Below are 12,371 nucleotides of genomic sequence, written 5' to 3' on the forward strand. Positions count from 1 at the left end.
TCAGTGAAAAAATAAAAAAGTTATGGCTCACAGAATACGGCGACTTGCAAACATGAATTTTTTTACAAAAATAGTTTTTATGCTATAAATGAACTAAAATATTTTAAAAAGTATATACATTTGGTATCGCATGTCGCATGACGCACAACCTAATTTTTTTTAATAAAAAAACACTGCAGAATAGATTTTTTTTATGTATACCAGTGTCACATGTACCCCAGAATGGTACCAATGAAAGCATCAACTTGTCTCCCAAAAAATATTTTTGCACCCCAAGGCCTCTGCAACTTTATATGATGCCAACAAAATATCCCTAAACTAAAAGGACGCCCAAAAATCTACACAGCACGCCTTCATGTTTGAGGCCTGCATGAGAGACACGTAGCGCACAAAGGCCACATATGGGATGCTTCTAAAAACTTCAGAATTCAGGGAATAAATCTTGAGTTGTATTTATTTGTCAATACCTACTGTGTTACAGAAAAAAATGGATAAAAATGAAAAATCTGCAAAAAAACGAAATTTTAAAATTCAGCCTCCACTTTGCTTTCATTTCTGTGAAGCACCGAAAGGGTTAATGAACTTCTTTAATGTCATTCTGACTATATTAAGGGGTACAGTTTATAAAATGGGGTGATTTATGCGGTTATCTAACATACATGCCCTTCAATTCCACTTCAGAACTGAACTGGTCCCTGAAAAATCAGATTTTGAAATTTTCTTTGGTAAATTTCACAGTATGTAGGCCCTTGACAGATTAACAGGTACAAAATTGTACACTACTTAGATGTAGGTACGTGGTATGCACTTTTGAGGGCAGAAAAATGCAACTTTGTCAACTTTGATTAGCTTGTCTCTTTTTTTATTATTATTATTATTATTATTATTGTTTATTTTTTATTTTTTATTTTTGTATTGTTAATATGTATTTGTATTATTTAATTAGGTTGTCTATAACTAACATGATTTACAGATTTGTATGCATAATAGAGGAAAAATTATGCTAGATATTTTTCTTTTATAGTAGGTATATTTAATAACACATTTTTTTTATTTAACCCCTTAAGGACAATGGACGTACTCCTACGCCCCCATTTCCGAGTCCTTAAGGACCGAGGACGTAGGAGTACGTCCTGTCCTTTCCCGGCCCCCTGCCGCTAGCCGGAGGGGAGCCGGTGCCCGATGCCTGCTGAAATCGTTCAGCAGGCATCGCAGCATATCGCCCAGGGGGGTCATTATGCCCCCCCATGTCGGCGATGGCCGCAGATCGCTGGACAATTCAGTCCAGCGATCTGCGGCGATTTCGGGTCAATCGGGTCTCCAGTGACCCGGTGACCCGGAATTACTGGCTGATCGGGGCCGTCAGAGACGGCCCTGAACAGCCAGAGCCTGCAGGGGTGAGGTGGCACTGGTGCCACCTCATGATCGCCCTGATTCGTCGGCCGGATTACCGTCCGACGAATCAGGGCGCCTGCTGCGGGTGTCACTCCCGCACCCGCTCCGCCCCTCTTCCGGAGGACGTGAGCGGGTGCGGGACGTGCACCCCTGGTGCTGGGGACCCCGATCCCCGGCGTTAATGTAGGGATCGGGGCCCCAGGAGCAACGACGGCGGCGGCGGCGGGACTGACCTGTGCGGCGATCAAGCAGCAGCAGGAGGTGAGTGACAGCCTCCTGCTGTTGCTTAGCAACAGCTCCCAGCATGCAAAAAGGGCATGCTGGGAGCTGTAGTTATGCAACAGGAGGAGGCAAACCACCACAACTCCCAGCATGCACTTATGGGCATGCTGGGACTTATGGTTTTGCAACAGCTGGAGGCACATTCTTTCTATGGAAAAGTGTACCTTCAGCTGTTGTGTAACTACAACTCCCAGCTTGCACAAACAGCTTAAGGGCATGCTGGGAGTTGTAGTGGTGCATCTGCTGGTTGCATAACTACAACTCCCAGCATGCCCGTTGGCTGTCGGTGACTGCTGAGAGTTGTAGTTTTGCAACAGCTGAAGGCACACTGAGTTAAGTAGCAAACCAGTGTGTCTCCAGCTGTTGCATAACTACAATCCCCAGCATCCCCAGCCAAAGTAGTATGCCTCCGGCTGTTGCATAACTACAACACCCAGCATGCCCTTCCGCTGTATGTACATGCTGGGGGTTGTAGCTTTTGCAACAGCTGAAGGCACACTGGTTGCAAAACACTGAGTTTGTTGTCAAACTCGGTGTTTCATAACCTGTGTGTCTCCAGCTGTTGCAAAACTACAACTCCCAGCATGCACTGATAGACCGTACATGCTGGGAGTTGTAGTTTTGCAACAGCTGGATGTTCCCCCCCCCCCCCCCAATGTGAACGTACAGGGTACACTCACATGGGCGGAGGATTACAGTAAGTATCCGGCTGCAAGTTTGAGCTGAGGCAAATTTTCTGCCGCTGCTCAAACTGCCAGCGAGAAACTACTGTGAACCCCCCCGCCCGTGCGACTGTACCCTAAAAACACTACACTACACTAACACACAATAAAATAAAAAGTAAAAAACACTACATATACACATACCCCTACACAGCCCCCCTCCCCTCCCCAATAAAAATGAAAAACGTCTGGTACGCCACTGTTTCCAAAACGGAGCCTCCAGCTGTTGCAAAACAACTACTCCCAGTATTGCCAGATAGCCACTGACTGTCCAGGCATGCTGGGACTTTTACAACAGCTGGAGGCACCCTATTTGGGAATCACTGGCGTAGAATACCCCTATGTCCACCCCTATGCAAGTCCCTAATTTAGGCCTCAAATGCGCATGGCGCTCTCACTTTGGAGCCCTGTCGTATTTCAAGGCAACAGTTAAGGGTCACATATGGGGTATCGCCGTACTCGGGAGAAATTGTGTTACAAATTATGGGGGGTATTTTCTGCTATTACCCTTTTTAAAAATCAAAAATTTTTGGGAAACCAACATTTTAGGTAATTTTTTTTTTTTTTTTACATATGCAAAAGTTGTGAATCACCTGTGGGGTATTAAGGTTCACATTACCCCTTGTTACGTTCCCCGAGGGGTCTAGTTTCCAAAATGGTATGCCATGTGTTTTTTTTGCTGTCCTGGCACCATAGGGGCTTCCTAAATGTGGCATGCCCCCAGAGCAAAATTTGCTTTCAAAAAGCCAAATGTGACTCCTTCTATTCTGAGACCTGTAGTGCGCCAGCAGAGCACTTCTCACCCCCATATGGGGTGTTTTCTGAATCGGGAGAAATTGGGCTTCAAATTTTGGGGGGTATTTTCTGCTATTACCCTTTTTAAAAATGTAAAAATTTTGGGAAACCAAGCATTTTAGGTAAAAAAATATATATTTTTTTAACATATGCAAAAGTCGTGAAACACCTGTAGGGTATTAAGGTTCACTTTACCCCTTTTTACGTTCCCCGAGGGGTCTGGTTTCCAAAATGGTATGCCATGTGTTTTTTTTTTGTGGTTCTGGCACCATAGGGGCTTCCTAAATGTGGCATGCCCCCAGAGCAAAATTTGCTTTCAAAAAGCCAAATGTGACTCCTTCTCTTCTGAGACCTGTAGTGCGCCAGCAGAGCACTTCTCACCCCCATATGGGGTGTTTTCTGAATCGGGAGAAATTGGGCTTCAAATTTTGGGGGGTATTTTCTGCTATTACCCTTTTTAAAAATGTAAAAATTTTGGGAAACCAAGCATTTTAGGTAATTTTTTTTTTTTTAACATATGCAAAAGTCGTGAAACACCTGTAGGGTATTAAGGTTCACTTTACCCCTTTTTACGTTCCCCAAGGGGTCTGGTTTCCAAAATGGTATGCCATGTGTTTTTTTTTTTGCGGTTCTGGCACCATAGGGGCTTCCTAAATGCGGCATGCCCCCAGAGCAAAATTTGCTTTCAAAAAGCCAAATGTGACTCCTTCTCTTCTGAGACCTGTAGTGCGCCAGCAGAGCACTTTTCACCCCCATATGGGGTGTTTTCTGAATCGGGAGAAATTGGGCTTCAAATTTTGGGGGGTATTTTCTGCTATTATCCTTTTTAAAAATGTAACATTTTTGGGAAACCAAGCATTTTAGGTAAAACATTTTTTTTTTTTTTTACATATGCAAAAGTCGTGAATCACCTGTGGGGTATTAAGGTTCACTTTACCCCTTGTTACGTTCCCTGAGGGGTCTAATTTCCAAAATTGTATGCCATGTGTTTTTTTTTTTGCTGTCCTGGCACCATAGGGGCTTCCTAAAGGTGACATGCCCTCCAAAAACCATTTGACGCTCCTTCCCTTCTGAGCCCTCTACTGCGCCCGCCGAACAATTAACATAGACATATGAGGTATGTGCTTACTCGAGAGAAATTGGGTTTCAAATACAAGTAAAAATTTTCTCCTTTTTACCCCTTTCAAAAATTCTAAAATTGGGTCTACAAGAACATGCTAGTGTAAAAAATGAAGATTGTGAATTTTCTCCTTCACTTTTCTGCTATTCCTGTGAAACACCTAAAGGGTTAATACACTTATTGAATGTCATTTTGAATACTTTGGGGGGTGTAGTTTTTATAATGGGGTCATTTATGGGGTATTTCTAATATGAAGACCCTTCAAATCCACTTCAAACCTGAACTGGTCCATGAAAAATAGCGAGTTTGAAAATTTTGTGAAAAATTTCCAAATTGCTGCTGAACATTGAAGCCCTCTCGTGTCTTTCAAAAGTAAAAACTCATAAATTTTATGATGCAAACATAAAGTAGACATATTGTATATGTGAACCCAAAAATGTTTTATTTTGAATATCCATTTTCCTTACAAGCAGAGAGCTTCAAAGTTAGAAAAATTCAAAATTTTCATTTTTTTTCATCAAATTTTGGGATTTTTCACCAAGAAAGGATGCAAGGTACCATAAAATGTTACCACTATGTTAAAGTAGAATATGTCACGAAAAAACAATCTCGGAATCAGAATGATAACTAAAAGCATTCCAGAGTTATTAATGTTTAAAGTGACAGTGGTCAGAATTGCAAAAAACGCTCCGGTCCTTAAGGTATAAAATGGCCTGGTCCTTAAGGGGTTAACTAGTTGCCCTGCTAAAACAGTGCCTTTCCATATGTCTTATTAAAGTGTTCTTGCTCAAGGAAACTTTATATATATATTTTTTAAGTGGTTCCTACTTGTTGATGTACAGTTACATGCAAAACTAAAACCATATGTCATGTTGCCAGGCTCCTTCCAAAATTGTCAGGAATGGAGCTGTCCTCTTATCCTGACAGTTTACCTTTTGGATGCTGTTGTCAGTGTGACCACAAAATCTAGTAAGATGACAGAGTAATGTAGTTTCCTCTGTTTTCCATAGCCATCGTACAACATGATTGCACCCTGTAACAACCAGAGGTCTGAGGATGGCATCCAGTCTGGCCACTACAAAGGTCAATAAAGCTCTGCCTGTCAGTGTGACACGGACAGACATAATACACAGCAATGCAGAATTCAAAAAGTACATGGTACCATTAAAGACATCAACTTATTCTTCAACTAATAAGCCCTCACACAACATTTTCAATGTAAAAAGTTAAAAGAAAGTATTACCATAAACATACCGACATGACATGTCAATTATCCAACACTTTGAGCACTTAAAAAAAACACATAAATAGATCTCAGATCTCTGTACTATCCATTAATATATTTGTATATTGAAATCAGATTGTACCTAAAGTCCTCAAAGGCATCTATCTAAAAAACAAATAGCCCCTATAGAATAAGTGATTTCTTGGAAAACTATTTTATCTGAGTTTTTACCTTTACTGCTCAACATAAAATTGAGTGTTTCAAAATATTTAATTTCTGACTGACATTTGTTAATCTAGTCAATGTCAATAATCATTAATAATCATTATAAAAACTCGCACCTTTAACTAATCAATAATGCCCTAATAAAACCATGTCTTATGTCTAATAGGGAGGATTATTCCTGCTCAATAAGTCTAATAAATCGTACAGCTTTCAAAAAAAAATAAAAAAAAATACATCTTTACCCATAATGGCTGTTAAGATTAATATTCTTTCAAGGGGCTATATATTCTTTAATGACCATTTATGAAAATAAATCTATTTTGTCATGAAGGCCATCTGTAGTATCCTCATGCAGATAAATAGATTGATGACAGTTTTTCTCTTCTTGAAAAAAAAAACTCCATCTATGATTTGTTCACCATAGAAGCAATTATTTTAAACAATTCTTCTGTTTAATAATAAAAAACAAAATCAAAAAAACAAAAAAATTATGTAACATCATTTCAGATAGAACATTAAACCCACACAATAATAATTCACCTGTTTTGTCTCTTTTTCACAGGAACTTCAGTCACCAAAGTAACAGCAACAGATGCAGATGACCCAGTGTATGGAAACAGCGCAAAACTGGTTTACAGTATATTAGAAGGCCAACCTTATTTTTCCATTGATCCTCATACAGGTATGTCTATAATATAATGATCCCAAACAGAAGTGTCCCATTGAACAATAAGTATTTACTGCATTTTAACAAAACATTGTAGGATTTCCAACAAATATCCTTCATGATATGTCAAAAAGAAGCTGAACATTGGTTGGTGGTAGTGCTGTATATTCCCTATAGGTACTATCTAACTCAGTCAGGGTGAGGTTCACACCATGCTAGTACCCTCCTAACATATGCAATTAACGTGTCCATAGTAGTCTAGTGTATACCCAAACATTGTCCATTTGCATATATTTGGCTGGTCAGTATGTATGTAAGTTTAAGGGATGGGTCACACACCACGTATACACAGAGTATTTGACGCTGTGCAAAATACCCTGCACAGTAGGAAATACACTTTGTATTCTTCTGTTAGCCACGCGGAGGCAGCCCTGTGTGTTTAGTGAGGTTTGGAGGCGGGACACATGTCACAGTTACATTGATGCACTGCTCGCCTCTAAACCTCACTGCACACACAAGGGCCCAGATTTATCAAATAATGTCTACGGTAGAGCTATTTTCCCTTGTTTATTTGGGTGTTGGGTTTGACTAGTATGCATCTTATTTATCAAGATGGTGCAGCAGGATGATGAATTTTGTGGTGGGGAAAGCTCTACCACATACGCTTTTTCTAAACACTTGTGAGGGAGGGAAGTAGACACTTTCCCGGGTCTTGAATTTGGCAGGTTAGGTGTTATTATTTACTTTCACAGAGCTGCCTGGACATTTTTACTTGCATTTTAGACGCTACAATCAAATTTGATTGTGGTGTCTAAGGGGTTAAAGCCGGGCATCACCGTGATTGGTGATGTCTGGCATTAGAGATGGGTCCCGGTGGCACCACCAGGACCACCCAGCGATGACCCGCGCCCAGCTCCTGAGCGCGTGTCATAGCGAGTGGGACGCTGTCATCCACAAGAGGTTAAAGGTTGAATTGCAGAGTAGAAGTAGAAGTGATTCTCACACCTACTGGTAGGTGGTGTAGAGTTACGCCTAAAAAAGTACCTTTGCGTACAAAATAGCGACTGTTGACAAAAGTCGCAAATGATGAATACGTGACCACCTCATGGTCAAAAAGAAAAAGTTCTACGGGTAGGCAAAAAGAGTAAAACTGTCTATATCAAAAGACGCATTAAAAGTCTCAAAATATGCTGCTTACGCCTGAACTGCGCCAAAATGTAGACAAAAAAAATGCTCTAAAAGCAATGATAAATCTCCCCTTAGGTGTTGCCCAGTCGTCCTGTGTGTCAGCTAACAGAAGAATATGCAGCATATTTTCAGCTGTGCAGCGTATTTTGCGCAGCCTGAACTATGCTGTGTACATGTTTTGTGTGACCCTATCCTAAAGGAAATCTGAGTGCCAGTTCATCTACACTAAACCCAAGTAATTCATAGTTTTTCTGAATCTTGATACCTTAACCAGTTTCATGCTACTCAGGATTTTGGTAGGATAAAACAGATGATAGTTTCCATTTATTTTTGTACTACACAGCCTATGCTTTTCAATACAATTGAATCAATATACAGTTTCATTTATTTGAGCATACAGTCCAACTGAACATAATCGCCAAAGGTGGTGCAAACCACCATCAGAAGCTATTAGTGATGTGTCTGTCAATAAGCTTGTTGAGTAGTTTCAATATCATTTAGTCTACGGCTGGGTACACACATCGCAAAATGTTGCACATATTTCAACTCACAAATTATCCTGGAAAAGGTGGGAACAAAATAAGTGCTGATGCATTTTTAAGGGAAAATTGGTGTGTAAACTTGAATACTCGCAGAAAAAAATGAAATTGTGTGAACCCAGAACTGACATGTCACTTCTTTTTAGCGCATTTCACTTTCTTCCCAAAAAAATCAACAGGAGCAGAGTTTTGAGCAGTGAGACCATGCTGATTTTGCTTCAGAACACTATACATTTTCTATATCAAAAACAGTTTCTTTTGTATGTGTGAACATACTTTAAATCGGACATGTCACCCATGTCACCTCAACTCATACACTGCTTTCTAAAGGCTTGAACCTACATATCAAAAAAGTTCCAAAGGACCATTTTTTTGTCCAAACTAATCAAGCAGATAAACACTTAGGCACGAGGAGACTATTTTAATGGTAATTAGCCTTCTGGGTAGTAGATAGATACACTCAGAGAATTAGAAGTAGCAGACAATTATTGAAAGGTCAATGATCTTAAGCTGGATAGTGTAATACATTGCTACTTGATTCTTTGCAATGCTTGTTAAAATCTAATAAATGCCTTGTCTAAGAGAACAAACTAGATAAGCATCTGATGACATGGAGTGGATGGAATGTGCAGCATAGTAGGAATGTTCCAAGAATTTGACCAATCACCATAGTAAATGTCAAATGTCAACCAACGACCACAAAAATAGAAATATCAATTTATTAGCTGCAGACTATTTTAGCCTGAAATATTAACATACGGAAAATGAAAAACAAACAAAGAATTCTAGGAAATCTTAAGTGAGAGTTATCACAAGGAAAATATATGTTTATTGTAAAACACTGTACATTTTCTCATATCAATAGTCTTACATGATGTAGAAAGTCCGGTAGACCACAGTTTTTTATTTATACACCTTAATAACTAGCTGTCACATATGGGCAGGGAAGGAGTGCAGTTCTGATCTCGCCCCCACTCCCTCTGTCCCTGCCTACTTGTCTATCCACCCTAAATAGCAGATCAAGATACAAGATATAACGCTAGCTACTGGAGTAAGCTCTTTCACAGGCAAAGGCTGTATTTAAACTGCAGGTACACAGATGAAAGCTAATGAGGTTAGCTGACCATCCCAGAGACTTAGATGTAACCACAGTAAACAGAATAAACAAAAGCTCTTAACCCCTTTGGGTTCTTACACTAGCACTTTAAGGATCCTCAGGAACAAGGCTTTTGCCTTTGTCTAAAGACTCCAGCTTCGAAGTGTATAACGTTTATAGAACCTGTAGGTTAATAGAGGAATATCAAACTAATAATGATAGAAATAACAATATAACAAAATAGGCCATGGTTCATAATGCTCAATACAGTCTTATGATATAAAAATCTATTTTTTTATTTTTATGTAATTTTAACAATTTACAAACACAAAAAAAGAAAAACACATAGATATAGTGTATAGATATTGAGGGAATTCAGTTTGGTTAAGATGAGCAAGTGGCATAAAACATCATTCTGAGACAGTGTTGCAGTTCACACAACTACAAATGGCTTAATATCAGCCACCTGACAAAGCAGACTTTAAATGAGTCACCTCCTACAACTGGCAATTGTTCCAGAAAATTTTTATCGAAAATTGTAGTAAAAGATAAGGTGTTATTGCAAAATACAAAACAAGACCTCATATCGGTCTGTAGATGGGAAAATAAAAGTCCTTAAGGGGTTAAATGGGCACTGTCAGATTCAAAAACTTTTTAAAAGTTATACATCTTGGCAAAACATTAACCTTTCCAATATACTTCATAAGAAAATGTTCTTTCCTTTTTATAGAAATCATGGCTTATTAAATCATGGTTTTGTCCAAGCTGAAGCACAGGCATGGACAAAGTACAGTAAGCGAGGGTGGGCTAGCACTCCTCTGTGCTCTCTCCTGTCTGATAGTACTCCTCTGTGCTCTCTCCTGTCTGATAGCACTACTGTGTGCTCTCTCCTGTCTGATAGCACTCCTCTGTGCTCTCTCCAGTCTGATAGTACTCATCTGTGCTCTCTTTTGTCTGATAGGACCCTTCTCTGCTCTCTCCGGTCTGATAGCACTCCTCTGTGCTCTCTCCTTTCTGATTGTACTCCTTTGTGCTCTTTCCTGTCTGATTGCACTCCTCTGTGATCTCTCCTGCCTGATAGTACTCATCTGTGCTCTCTCCTGTCCTATCAGACAGGAGAGAGCACAGAGGAGTGCTAGCCCACCCTCACTTACTGGACTTTTTCCATGCCTGTGCCTCAGCTTGGCCATGAATTTATTAGCCATGATTTATATAAAAAGGAAATAACATTTCTTAGGAAGTACACTGCTCAAAAAAAAAAAAAATATATATCTATATATATATATATATATATATATATATATATATATATATATATATATAGTACAGATCAAAAGTTTGGACACACCTTCTCATTCAGAGTTTTCTTTATTTTCATGACTATGAAAATTGTAGATTCACATTGAAGGCATTAAAGCTATGAATTAACACATGTGGAATTATATACATAACCAAAAAGTGTGAAACAACTGAAAATATGTCATATTCTAGGTTCTTCAAAGTAGCCACCTTTTGCTTTGATTACTGCTTTGCACACTCTTGGCATTCTCTTGTTGAGCTTCAAGGGGTAGTCACCTGAAATGGCTTTCACTTTACAGGTGTGCTGGTGTGGAGGAGGAGATGTGATGGTGTGGGGGTACTTTGCTGGTGACACTGTTGGGGATTTATTCAAAATTGAAGGCATACTGAACCAGCATGGCTACCACAGAATCTTGCAGCGGCATGCTATTCCATCCGGTTTGCGTTTAGTTGGACCATCATTTATTTTTCAACAGGACAATGACCCCAAACACACCTCCAGGCTGTGTAATGGCTATTTGACCAAGGGGGAGAGTGATGGGGTGCTGTGCCAGATGACCTGGCCTACACAGTCACCGGACCTGGACCCAATCGAGATGGTTTGGGGTGAGCTGGACAGCAGAGTGAAGGCAAAAAGGGCCAACAAGTGCTAAGCATCTCTGGGAACTCCTTCAAGACTGTTGGAAGACCATTTAAGGTGACTACCTCTTGAAGCTCATCAAGAGAATGCCAATAGTGTGCAAAGCAGTAATCAAAGCAAAAGGTGGCTAGAACCTAGATTATGACATATTTTCACACTTTTTTTGTTATGTATATAATTCCACATGTGTTAATTAATAGTTTTGATGCCTTTAATGTGAATCCACAATTTTCATAGTCATGAAAATAAAGAAAACTCTGAATGAGAAGGTGTGTCCAAACTTTTGGTCTGTACTGTATATATATATATATATATATATATATATATTATACAAAAAAAGAGGATTGCAGCAGCACACATTGGTCCAAAAATTGAGGCTCTCAGCGCACCTTTTGATCAAAACGTGTCCCCCATCCACCACCGGGAGGTGGCCTCATTTAGGATGGAACCCTAGCACAAATTCTGAGCCTAACGCTCAACTATCCACTCACCTCTGCTGGGCATATAGCCTCTGACTGGGTGACATGCTGGATCCATTTAAAACTCCACCTGTGAAAAAGGGGGAGGGGTGCACAGCTAAAGAGGGTGTCATTTCCCCCTGAATTGTACATACAAGAAAAAAGAAAGATAGCCAGCACAACAGCCTAATACACGGGTGCACACTGCCATGGCAGATACAGAGTATACAAAAAAAAAGGAGTGCAGCAGCACACATTGGTCCAAAAATTGAGGCTCTCAGCGCACCTTTTGATCAAAACGTGTCCCCCATCCACCACGGGGAGGTGGCCTCATTTAGGATGGGACCCTAGCACAAATTCTGAGGCTAACGCTGAACTATCCACTCACCTCTGCTGGGCATATAGCCTCTGACTGGTTGACATGCTGGATCCATTTAAAACTCCACCTGTGAAAAAGGGGGGGGTGCACAGCTAAAGAGGGTGCTATATATATATATATATATATATATATATATATATATATATGTATATATATATATATATATATATATATGCACACACAAAAAAAGTTTGAAAAGTTCACAAAAATGCAGAAAATTTTTATTTCTTTTTTGCAAAATTAATGTTAGTCAATGGGAAAGTGGCTGTCTCTGCACACAGTATAGAAAAATAAACAGGAATATTTTTCACATTTATTTTTTGGAGGCAAATAAGTATAAA

At 39.7% G+C, this 12,371-nt stretch overlaps 1 protein-coding gene across 1 annotated transcript in view; it reads left to right on the forward strand.

Moving 5' to 3' along the window:
• The window catches only part of LOC130276564 (cadherin-8), a 415,905-nt gene that overhangs the window by 200,973 nt on the left and 202,561 nt on the right, over positions 1 to 12,371 (forward strand). Inside the window, exon 4 of the mRNA XM_056526106.1 lies at positions 6,327 to 6,446. Coding sequence (XP_056382081.1) covers positions 6,327 to 6,446 — 120 coding nt within the window. The remainder of the gene's footprint in view (positions 1 to 6,326; positions 6,447 to 12,371) is intronic.

This window comes from Hyla sarda, chromosome 6, assembly GCF_029499605.1.
Source record: "Hyla sarda isolate aHylSar1 chromosome 6, aHylSar1.hap1, whole genome shotgun sequence".
Classification (NCBI taxonomy): domain Eukaryota; kingdom Metazoa; phylum Chordata; class Amphibia; order Anura; family Hylidae; genus Hyla; species Hyla sarda.